Source organism: Taudactylus pleione, unplaced genomic scaffold, assembly GCF_031769625.1.
Source record: "Taudactylus pleione unplaced genomic scaffold, aTauple2 ptg000828l, whole genome shotgun sequence".
Taxonomy (NCBI): domain Eukaryota; kingdom Metazoa; phylum Chordata; class Amphibia; order Anura; family Myobatrachidae; genus Taudactylus; species Taudactylus pleione.
In genome coordinates this window covers 1,830,387-1,843,178 of record NW_028285230.1, presented here as the reverse complement: position 1 = coordinate 1,843,178, position 12,792 = coordinate 1,830,387, and the positions used below count along the sequence as shown (strand labels likewise).

The window sequence follows — 12,792 nt, the reverse complement described above, 5'->3', positions numbered from 1 at the left end:
ACTGTAATGTGTACAAAACTCCATATATAGCTCAATTGCATGAATGCCATGGACAGCGAGACCCACGCCACCTACATGGTTTTACCCATCTGGTGTAAACATTACTGATTAGTCTTAAATGACCGTATTAACATTCCTATTAATACGGGCTCTGAAGAACAGTATTATGAGAGTCGTGCATCAGCGGACGACCTCCCAGGGCACGGTGTGGATGTATTAAACATGAATATGATGTGTCCGGATGAAGGTTAATCTTATTCTACTATGATAACACAAGGACATGCTGATAAATAACCAGCATGGGGAAATAAGGAGGTGAGAAACGGCTGCAAGGACATGCGGGACAGCAGACTGTAACGCCTATTCTATCAGGGGATTACAGCAATCCAGTGACGCTTAAATAGTTCTATTACATATTCATACACTCTTAGCTTTATTCAGTCTAACATGCTGCTAAAATCGCCCGCAGGGCTAATACATGTATGCTAAGAAAGCACAGTCCTTCCAGTGTAATCCTCTTTCTGCCTTGTGCAAGTGTTTTGTTTTTGTATGTACAAAGGATTTTATATACCAAATAGAGAAGTGTACTGCTAAAATGCTGTGTCTCGGTTCTAATGTGACTCTGCTGGGAAAATCCTATATCCCGTGTTTACTATACATACAGGTAATGCGGCCATGGAGAGGGAAACCAGAATTACTTACTGTAAACATCAACTGGCAACCTCCCAGTATGTAGTCAAGGAAAGAATAATCTCTTGTAATCTGAAAGAAATACACGTCTGTCATTGACGTTAGGAAAAATGGATGTAACATACATCTATTGTCATTATAGCACCATAGTACAAGATTTGTGACTACGAGAACTTGCTGTTCACTTTATGCAGGTGGGTTGGTCATGTTTGAACATTTTTATGTCTGGCTGCTCTATCTTCATGGAGCAAACTGGGGGGCAGTCTCTGCTGTGGGGACCACCCACTTTTATTGGACATTGCGAGCCCAACTTCTCATGTGAAGAAGTGGCGGATCCAGAGGGGGTGATTGGGGAGGCGATCTAACCAAGCCTTGTCCCCTCAATACTCCGACTGGTGGATGACAAGTGACCTCCACCAACTACTGTGACCACAGGCGGTATTGGCAGACAGGATCCTATTGCAGCCTCTCTGCCGACAGACCCATCTATAAAGTCTGTGGCCGCGGGCAGCCTGCCTCCCCCTGGATGCACCAATGGTATCAGGGCAGCTGCTGCGATGTGGATAGTATGTCAGGAGTCTGTGTGTACAGGCCCATTCACTTCAATTATTTATTGGACTATCAGTGTTCAAGCATTTTTATCAATAATTACAAAGGCTATAGAATGCGTAATATTAGCCCACATGTATATACACTATAGGTGTTACACACAGCGCTGCACGCTACTGTAGAGACCAACAACTTAACAATGAACTGTCAATTATCCTAAATTAATTCAACCCCAAACTAAAATACACCTTCATGTAATATTTAATTGTAAAACCATCAATGGTCAGCATGTCACATACCACCCAAGAATCAGAATGTGTATGTCAAGCCATACTCTGGTAGGGGCTTGGGTCCAGAAGATGAGATATTCAGTATTATCTGTACTTGTGTGGAAGGCGCTTGTGCCTCAGTTATTCACCGAGAAAAGTGCCAAATTCAGTGCGCAGGGAGGTGTTTGTTGTGTATGTGTGTGGTGAGATGTACAGTATTTGGTGTGGTGCAAGTCCTTGTGTGTGTGTGTGTTGTTGTGGTGTGGAGTGTGGTGTAGAGTATATGGTGTAAGTGTGTGTGTGGTCTGACTATCATAATACACACTCAGGGATAGCTAGGGGGACACACACGGCTACAGTATAGAGCCCGATCAGCGACAATGCAGAGTAATTCAGGCTATTTGTGGAGGTCCTCCGTACCTTACAGAATTTAATGATGATCACCCCAGAGTTTTTGTAGTTCCTTTTTTTCTTTTGCTTCTTTGGATTAATACAGTCAATCTCTACCTGAAATGAGTACCACAAAATGAATATATAGAAAAGTGACATTTAGAATGTTGTTAACCATTAAGAATAAAACATTGTTCTTTAGCCTAACACGGGGCATACAATCATTTGTTTGAGTAGCTGTCCCGTTATTTTAAGCTGCTTCCTGAATGGTATTTTTTAGTCTTTTAAAATGTAAACTTCATGTAATCGAGTAAGTTCTTTTTGGCTGTACCCCTCCCTGTCCTCCACCAGGTTATCACCCATATTACTCAGCAGTAGTGATAAAAGAAAGTTGTGTAACATTACAGCAAAGTACAGAAGCAGTTAGTGCGAGTCATTCATCAAGTGGGAACAAGTATTTGACTTGAAAGGTTAGATTTCCTAAGCAGTGACTTGTTTATCAGTGGGCTCAATCTCAAAATTTTAAGTGCACTAACATTAAATGCCAAACTAGGCGAGGTTACTAAATCTAGCCCTAAATTGTTATTATAAGTCATGCATGTAAGCGCCCACCAGGGTGGTCTCAAAAATGATATACTACATTATTAGGTTTTATATCATTATGGGTTGCTCCCAAATAAATGAAGGAGGTTCGGTGACCCTGCTGCTACTGTCTATACATGTCTGGTGGCGAGAGAGTGACTGTCCTGCTTTAGTGACAGTAGAGGGAGAACCATTGTGTGTGTGTCAGTGTTTAGTTACAAATTCTTTTGTATTGAATTTTCTTTTGTCACCGTTTACCGTTTTCCTTTTTTTTTTTTTTTAAAGTAAAAATGAAACATTTTAATTTATTTTTTTACCTCTGAGGAAAAGTCTGCCAGGTTACAAAGGGATTGCGGTCAGGCACCAGGGAGGGAGGGTAAGAGTAGGGAGAGGGGAGGGTTAGGATACCTACCAACAGGCAGGGCCGGACTGGCCACCCGGCACTTCTGGCATATTCCAGAAGGGCCGATGGCCTAAGTACCGGCTCGAGGAGGGGTGAAGGAAAAGATCCCCGCCCTCCACCCAACGGCTCCGAAATCATTAAGATTTCACGGAGCCGGAAGGGGTGGAGGCATGTATGGGCCAGCGGCGGCTGTACTGGGCCGAAAAGAGACAGGGACGTGCCGCAAGGCCAGCCCCTGTGAGTCGCGGCACGCCCCCTTGCATTTACCACGCCCCCCTCTACATGGAAGTGCAGGGCAGACTGCCAGGGCTGATATACAGCCCCAGTCCGGCCCTGCCGACAGGTGTCGGTATCCTAATCCTGTCAGGATGCCGGCGTCGGGATTCTGACCGCCGGGATCCCGTACCCAGCCCGTTACAATAACTCTATGGACTTCTGCTAAAATGGGAAAGCTTTCAAATCTGCGCAGTATCCCCTTGTTGTAGCTCATTATAGGTCACGCCATAACGTAACACCTCTTATGTATGGAATGTTTGCGCTGCCCATGGCTAGCTGTCCGCTTCACTGAATATTCTCCTCATCCCACTGTGAAAATGGCCTCGCTGCATTTTCAGGAGGAGGAGCAAAAATAAGTATGCAGTGTGTCACAATGCAGCAGGAGATAGGCCGATTTATCGCTGGACTATTCATCTGTCTAGGGGGTCCATTCAGGAGCAGTGACGATGTTGCCCAGATTATTATCGGGCAACATCGTCACGAGATTTGATCAATTATGATAAAATAAGTAAGATATGCAGCAACATTTACAGCAGGGACAGCGGTTGCGGTAACACGCCGTTCCTGCCATGTCACAGAAGGGATTGTTTTTGGGTTTCCCGAAAGCAATCCCTTCTGTTTGTTCCTCTGCGCATGCTCAGTCGTGCGCTCAGGAACAGTCTCCGTCCTGGCTTCCCGGTGACAGCGGAGGGGTAAGTACATCTCCAGACTCCGGAAATTGATTGATATGTGTATACAGGCTTTATACTAGCCTGTATACATGTATATTTATGTGCTTTTAAATTTAACATTTATATATAAATGTTAAATAGAATCGCACATAAATATACATGTATACAGGCTAGTATAAAGCCTGTATACACATATCAATCAATTTCAGGTGGGGGGTTTAAAAGCCTCTAGAGTGACTTACCTGCCACCGATCACCGGGAAGCAGGGACGGAGACTGGACGGGCTTACAAGATGCTGCAGAGACTTATGGGAAAATTTCCCTCTGTCCCTGCAGTTTCGGGAAATGTAAGTATTTTCTTCATGTAACGCCATCCTGAGATGGCGTTCTATAAAGGAAATATTTATCCAGTGATTGTTATTCAGCAAAGCAAAAAGTGTTAAAAGTGTTAAAGCACTGTAGAGATCAATGGCTGATCCCTACAGTGCGGTATTCAGCGAGATGGGAATCAATGGAGAAGATAATTGCGTCATCTTCTCCATTATCCCATTGCTGAATAGGGGAAGCTACATAAAAATACGGAAATCATAGTTTCTGTATTTTTTATGTAAAAAATAAAAAAAATCAATGCTGAATAGACCCCCTAGGTTTCCATTCATGTTCAGGACATAACCACTCATCACACTATTATCATCACTAGCTCATTGCGCTTATACACGAGCTACTCCATAGAGACTGGCGCAAAAACAGATGCACAGTGTGTCACAATGCAGGAGATACAGTAGGCAAGTTCATTACTGGACTGTTAGCTACATTATAAAGGACCATTAGGGTTAGGAGTCCGCAGGGTGGGACGCTTAGCTGCACACTGTGCATTACATATTAACCAGGGGGGTACTCACAGACTTGGCATCACGAGCTTCACACATTTTTATGGCTGTAGTCTGAAACTCCCCTATAAAATCATGTCCTCCATCATTGTCATAATCAAAGCACACGACCTGCAGAAATAACCCACACAAAACGTTACCACTAAACGGCAACCTGAGGGACAACTTTTTACTTATTAAAAAAAAAAAAAGAACATGTGACCCTTTCTACACCTCATATAGCCACAGGGAAACATACAGAAGACAGGCTCAGACCACCAATTGTGCTCTAGTCCTCCATGTCACAGTCCAGCCCTGCCGACTGTGGAGCCCAGTCCAGCCCTGCCGCAGTGCCCTAGACCAGTAAGGGCCGCTTCGTGTGTGAATGGCAGGTACTGAAGAGACACAGCTCTGCTTAGCATGACTGCATATTCTCTGTTGGACAGAGCTGTCTCTCCAGCACAGTCTCTCTCACCTGCACGTCACTCTTAGCGCTCTTTACTGGTCTAAGGCCCTGGAATCGGTGATGTGCAGGATAAGAGCCAGTGCAGGAGGGGCAGCGATGTCAGCGTCCTCGCTTGGGGGGAGTGGTGGGTAAGCGGAGAGAGGTATTTTGTTTTGCAATGTACACCGTCACTAATAAGTGCCCATATAAAGCAAACCTCTGTCACTTTGAAGCCGATTCAGAGGAGAACGCAGTGTCGATGCAAGCGGCCATTTTCAGCCTCCGAGTCGCAAAGTGCATCCGCCATGATGGTTACCGCTTTAAGCTTCAGAATGAATTTGGACATAAGAGATGGGGATTTCAGTGGGTGTACCTGGGATGTAACAAAGGGTGGCTAGATAGCGGTCAGCAAATGCGTCTAAAGGCGCAGTATCACTGTCACAGGCGGCCATGTTCAGACGGAGAATCTACGCCTCTGCAGGGCTGGCGCAAACTCTGATGGTGCGTCTTAATACGCACAGAAAGGGATTAACGTCGCAGCAGGTGGGCGCCTTAGCAGGACGACCATCGGCCGCGGTATTAGCATATAGATACAGTAGCGGCTGCGGCAGAAGACGTAGTCTCGGCTGTCACTGTGTCCACCTCTGAATCATGTTTAGAGATAATAAGCACTTGGCAAGCAGCTTGGGAGCGGCACGATCACATGTGCAGGTGATGAGGTGGGTACAGAACAAACTTCTATCAATAACAGATTTTCTAATTAGTAACTTTCCTGTCACAATGGGGCATTATCATACAGTTCTAATTGGCCCGTTAATTGGGTGCTTGACTCGCCGCAAGTTGCAGTAGTGTATACTAAACCACCGGAGCAATATAGTGTGGCTCCAGTGTGCCCCGGAGCAATATAGTGTGGCTCCAGTGTGCCCCGGAGCAATATAGTGTGGCTCCAGTGTGCCCCGGAGCAATATAGTGTGGCTCCAGTGTGCCCCGGAGCAATATAGTGTGGCTCCAGTGTGCCCCGGAGCAATATAGTGTGGCTCCAGTGTGCCCCGGAGCAATATAGTGTGGCTCCAGTGTGCCCCGGAGCAATATAGTGTGGCTCCAGTGTGCCCCGGAGCAATATAGTGTGGCTCCAGTGTGCCCCGGAGCAATATAGTGTGGCTCCAGTGTGCCCCGGAGCAATATAGTGTGGCTCCAGTGTGTGGACAGAAGCAGAAGCTCGCTAAAGGGGTTATACCATCTTGCTGTATTTAGTATACAGCGGTAATCTTAGATTACCGCTGTTTGTACAGCATCGCTCTCGCCATCTTTTAGATGGCGAGAGCGATGCGGGCCCTATTGCCGGCAATGGAGACCCGGCGGTGCCTTTCCGGCTTCCACGGAGCCTTCCAGGTACTGCCGGGTCTCCCTGTCGTGTACATGCGCAGACGGACCGTCGCGCATGCGCATAACACTGGAGCCCCGTCGCTGGCAGAGTTATGCTGCCAGCAGCCCAGCTGAGGACCTCGCTGAGGACGAGGATTCCGCTGGACCTCGCTGGAGGGGTAAGTATTACTAAATACCAGGGGAATTTTCGTTTGTATCACAGTGATCCTAAATGAAAATTGCCGCTGGTATTTCCCTTCGTTTGTAAATGGGGCCCCATGTTTGTTACTGCGCATGCACAGAGGGGGTCGGAGGATATGAACGATCCTCTCTTCGCGACGCGGACCTCCTTCCCATAGAAAGGAGCAGGTCTCCGGGAACTAACACCATATGAACTTGGTGTCAGTTCCCGCAATCTAACGCAGATAACTCTCAGTTTTCTGAGTTTGAGGAATGTAGGTCCCCATAGCCACGTCGGGACCGTGCTGTGCGTAGGCGATATGACCGCTATCTCCTGCGTTGCAGCAATGGTGAGGAATGGGTCCGTTATTAAAAAAACATGCTCAAGCTAATGTTTCTGCATGTCTAATGGACCTATTTAGGTTGATGAATAGGCCCCAAAGTGTTGATCCCATCTTAAAAAGCATATATCAAAAGAACATATGTAAATATTACCACAGAAACAAGTTATTTCATATTATGTAACTTTCTATGAGACAAAGGGTGAATTACATGATTTAGACCAGCCTTTTATGCAGACAGGCAGTGGCGGGCTGGGCCGGGGGGCAGGGTGCCATGTGCCCCCCGGGCTGCAGCGCCATGCGGGCCACGGGCAGTCATGACGACGTCTCTCCCATAATGCAAAGCGGCCAGAGGAGCCGATGGAAGCGTCGGGACCAGGAGCGGGAGTTTCAGGTAAGTGTTTTTTTTTTTTTTTATTAAGTCTCTCTCTACTGGGTGGGGGGGGGGGGGGGGACTACTGGGGGCACTACCAGGGGGGGAGATTACTATGGGGGCACTACCAGGGGGGGGATTTCTGTGGGGGCACTACCAGGGGGGATTACTACTGGGGGCACTACCAGAGGGGGGACTACTACTACTGGGGGAACTACAAGTGGGGACTACTACTACTGGGGGCACTACAAGGGGGGGCTACTACTGGGGGCACTACAAGGGGAGGGGACTACTACTAGGGGCACTGCATAGGGGGGAGGGGACTACTACTAGGGGCACTACATAGGGGGAGGGGACTACCACTGGGGGCACTGCGAGGGACTACTGCTGGGGGCTCTATATAAAGGGCAATACTGGGGGTACTGCATGGGGGGAGACTACAACTGGGGCCACTATTTAAGGGACATTGCATAAGGGTTACCACTATTGGGGGCACAGCATGGGGGGGTGGACTGCTACTGGGGGCACTGCATAGGGGGTACCACTATTGGGGGCACTATATAAGGGGCTTACTACTGGGGGCACTGAACAGGGGGGACCACTACTGGGGGCACTATATAAGGGGCTTACTACTGGGGGCACAAGGGGCACTACATAGGGGGGGATCACTACTGGGGGCACTACTGGAGGCCTGCATAAGGGTGTTCTCTCCTGTGGCACACGGGGGCACTGCATATGGGCACTACGACAGGGGGCTGCCCCTAATCTTTATTTTTACCTTACATTAATCCCATATGGACCCGCCTCCTCCCTGAAACACTTGAGGGGGGCAGCGCCGTAGCACGCACGTTCTTCGGTCACACTGGCTACACGCTACTCCTCTGCCAGGGCCGCCTGCATGCATTTGCCTCCCAGGCTAAAAGTTGCCAGCCAGCCCCTGCAGACAGGTAATAAAAAAGGAAAATATGCTTTCCCAAAAAGCACAGCAACCTCAAATACCCTCAAGTTAAATGCGGAATTGCTAACTCTTAACCACGGTAGAAGTTGTGAGAGTCTGCTGACCAATGTAAGGTTTTGAGAATCACTATTATTGAAGTACATTTTACCTTTATCGGCTTCTCAATGTCTCCATTGCACAGAGACTGTAAGGGCACAGTAAATGGCTTCCACACGGGGTCCAGAGTGTATTTTATGACCTGGAGGTAAAAATCAGGCAACAGTTTTCCTACAGTGTAAAGTGTTGTCTCTTTATCCAGCTGTCATCAGTGCATATTTGTTACAGATCTTGATAAAACCATTGTTTATCCTGTTTCGTTGGTTTATCACTACACATCTGAGACCATTTTAAATAGTATCTGATTGTCGTTTCATAAGTACAATACTGTCACTTCTAGGATTTCTAGGTGTCAGTCGTTTAGTTTTAGAAATACCATTACCATCTATCAGGTAAAATACAGTACATGTATACGAACAGGACATTAAAAGCAGACAAGAAGGTTTGAGCTAGGGATGTGCAGGCTCGGATAGGTTCGAGTTTGCACGTGGAGTTCGGATTTTTCCCTCCAAAAAAACGGAACTCAGAAAGAGGCAAAACGTCATCTTACATGGACGAACATCATCATTCCTGGACAAGTCCAGGAATGATGATGTTCGTCCATGTAAGATGACGTTTTGCCTCTTTCTGAGTTCCGTTTTTTTGGAGGGAAAAATCCGAACTCCACGTGCAAACTCGAACCTATCCGAGCCTGCACATCCCTAGTTTGAGCACATGTATGACGCATAATCGCAATCAGATGAAAATTGCCGTGGCCTGGTCAGACCACGTGGCTGCACTAGGCCACATAAAATAAGAAGAGTAAATGAGTAAAATACGATTCATACAGACAGCACCCTTTATTTTAAGCATGTAAAGTATCTATATAAACAAAACAAAAAAAAATGGTGACATTTGTTTTAATAGCGAAAGATGATTTTGCAAATAGGTTTGATTTAAATATAAAAAGGTTTTGTAATACAGCAGTCATAACCTTCCTCCTCGTGTGCAGCTCACCGGCCTCAGAAAGGAGAGTCGGGGGCGGCCCATTCCTGCGCTGGACCAAGGGAATCGGTAGCGATTTGCTGTGGTACAATTCGCAGCCGGCAAAGCAATTTAATTACTCACAGCGAGTACTGGAGTGTGGCACTATGGCGAGCCAAGCTGGCATCACGGCGTTGCTGCCAGTCCTGTGGCGTATTAAGTGTGTTGATCTTTTGCATTTTCCCACCATTTACCAGGCCACGCCCCTTGGTAAGGCTCAGGTTACTTTTCCCACCCCTGAACACGAGGTGTGTTTTGTTATCTAGGACCCCATTTAAAAGTAGGCTATTACTTAATATTGTTTATTGTTGTCCTGCGCTAAATTGACTTGTCGTTCTTCATTCTCGTGTGCATTTCACCTCTGTGGTTGTACTGCGCTATTCTGTATTGCTTGGCTTCTTCATAGACTGAAAGCAGTGCACTACACTTAGCGGCTTAGTTTGGTTTTGTATAGTTAGTCACATAGGGGACAATTTAATCGACCTTGATGTGAATAGCACCGGGAAGGGGTTCCTGGAGCTATTCAATTGACCTCCATGTTAGCCCGACTAAAGGATTTCTTCTCGAACCCTCCTCCTCGTGCGAGCAGAAATCCAACTAAAGTGGTGGCCGCAATGTGGTTTTTCAGCTTAGCGCAGTGCTAACATCGCACTTAAGTCGAAAAATGCTGGTTAACGCACCTAAACACCTGGCATCTCCCGACTATGTGCCAGACGCGGGGGAAACAATTGAATAGCTCCAGGAACACCTTCCTAGCGCTATGCACATGGCGTTTAATTCAATTGCCCCCACAGACTGTTGATTGAACTAGTGTATCTATTATGTTAGTGTGGGTGGTATATAATAATCCTCAGTCCGTTTTATGTGCGTTATTCCAGTCCGGAATGTACATTCATTTTTAGAAAGTAAGCTCTTATGAGCAGGGCCCTCTAACCTCTTGTACTTCTCCCTACTTTAGTTTCATCTACTTCTTACTCACCACTAGGGCACCTAACACTTGGCTGCTTATCTGGGTGTGATGGTCGCTAATGTAGCAATATATATTATCCATGTCATCGTCGCTTGTCTACAACTTGTTTATGTACTTTGTAAGGCGCTGCGGAACATTTGTGGCGCCATATAAATAAATGATAATAATTATAATAATTCCGGACTTGGCAACAAAGAAAACTTACGTACATACATACGCTTTAAGAAAACATCATTTACACTATGCAGTACATGCCGTATTTATGCTCCTAACCATTTTCTGCTTTGCATGTTCCAATAAATTAAGGTTTAAAAAAAATAAATTAAAAAAATCTGTAAAACAAATTCACCTCTGTCCTATGAACCAGCATCCACTTCCCATCATCCCCTTGCTTGTAGAATTCTAAGAACGGATCAGACTTCCCGAATAAATCCTGGTGAGAGAAAGTGAATTCCTTAGGATGCAAATCACCATACGAAAAGATTAGGCAGCCTAATGATTATCCGTTGGCAAATTGTAGCCTCTAATTGGATAACAAGTAGTATCGCTATCCCTACAGGCATTAATCATTCATTGTGACATCTTAACAATGTGTAATGTCACCTTTTTGTCCAGCTTCCTCCCGGCCATGGAAAGTGTGATCACTCTGTTATCAGACAGCTCCTGGGCAATGATCTGGAAATATACATAAACAAAAGCCGATTTTCACCACTTACATCTTTTACATTTAACAAACCAATAAATCCTGGTCGCACTTCTCTAACGTAACACTCTAATCTGGAAAAAAAAAATATTTTTTTATTAAATGATTTTGCAAAAATCCAAAAACCCTTTTAATGTTGAGACAGATATTCGCTGGGACTTTGGCCCTTTAAAAATATAGTTCAACAATTAGGAGCTCTTCTCCATCGTACAAAATCAGGTAAGAGGGAAACAAACAAGACTTTTACCCCAAACTCCAATTAGAGAGGTAGGGGTCAGTTCAATTAGGCGCGATTTCCCTACTATATCATCATGGCTTGCACTACGCGAACATCGCTGGATAATTTCTGTGAAATGCGCTCTTGATACGCACGCAATTCGGCTGTAAATGGAAAAAGGCAGATGTTGCGCCTGTTTCTACAGTGCGCGACCTGTGTGAAGTACATAAAAAAGGCGGGAAAACATCCTTTACCCCAAGAAATAAGATAGGAGGATAGTTTAGAAGGCTGTTAGTGGCCATAGGCAAAGTATTCGAGGTTCGTTAAAAGTGTCAAATTATTAATTTTTACAAATGTTAATAATGGTGGAAGAATTAGAGCCAGCAGTTGTATTTGAGCAAATCAAAGTGCCTAGAGTATTTTAAAATGTCCTCTACTGTGATTTTTAAAGGTTTACTTAAAAGTTTGTAAAATATTGGGAAAAAAACAATTGCAACTCGCATCCTGCTATTTTAAAAAAAAACAATTTCCCATCAATACAACATATCTACAGATGTGTCCTTACACGTTTGCTGCAGTCGTGTAAAAATAGCCCCTCTTGACGAGCCAGGTCCCGGGAGACTCTGCTAAACGCTGGGCATCTATTTTGACAAAAATGGCGCGTATCCACGAAACGATATTTTGAACGATAAAGATATCGTTATCGTTCATTATATCGTGCAGTGGATATGCCGTCAACGACCAGCAATGCGCGCTCCTGCTGGTCGTTAACGACGTCGCTCATCGCCCGAGCCCGCTACCCAACCTGACGATATTGTCAGGATGTGCAGGTTCGGGGATGAGGGAGGGTGCCGGCACTGAACGACATATCGTTCAGTGTGGGCTCAATGTCCACTGCACAATATAATGAACGATAAAGTTATCGTTCATTATATCGTCTAGTGGATACGCGGCATTAGTCGCAATGCAACTAAGACGCACCAGCAGACTGTGATGATTAATTTGATAGGCGACACTTGTATGAGTCCCTAACTGTGTATATGAAGTGCTACAATGTAGCGGCCGCAGCTTTTTGCATTCAAAGTTCCATTGTGCTTCATATACAGACTCAGGTGCACACAGATATACACGTGTCACATATCACATTAATCAGCACAGTCTGCTGGTGCATCCCAGTTGACTTAAACTGGGTACACACTAGGATGACGGATCAGCCATCCAGCTGATCCGCCGTCCTATCTGCTGATTGGTTAAGTGCATACACACTTCGCAATCGTCGGCCCAATGTGTGGTGACTGACGTCACAAATGGGTGGGCATTTACATGTGCATGTCCAGTTGAGCTGTCAGTCACTGGCGGCATCTGCAGCAAGTCGGCTGACTGCTCGTACACACAGCATGATGCACCAGTATATCTGCAGATA

At 45.7% G+C, this 12,792-nt stretch overlaps 1 protein-coding gene across 1 annotated transcript in view; it reads right to left on the bottom strand.

Moving 5' to 3' along the window:
• Positions 1 to 12,792, bottom strand: part of CPNE2 (copine 2) — a 119,780-nt gene that overhangs the window by 14,203 nt on the left and 92,785 nt on the right. Inside the window, exons 5-10 of the mRNA XM_088458387.1 lie at positions 11,053 to 11,124; positions 10,799 to 10,882; positions 8,509 to 8,598; positions 4,732 to 4,830; positions 1,929 to 2,015; positions 703 to 762 (exon numbers count right to left, since the gene is read on the bottom strand). Coding sequence (XP_088314513.1) covers positions 703 to 762; positions 1,929 to 2,015; positions 4,732 to 4,830; positions 8,509 to 8,598; positions 10,799 to 10,882; positions 11,053 to 11,124 — 492 coding nt within the window. The remainder of the gene's footprint in view (positions 1 to 702; positions 763 to 1,928; positions 2,016 to 4,731; positions 4,831 to 8,508; positions 8,599 to 10,798; positions 10,883 to 11,052; positions 11,125 to 12,792) is intronic.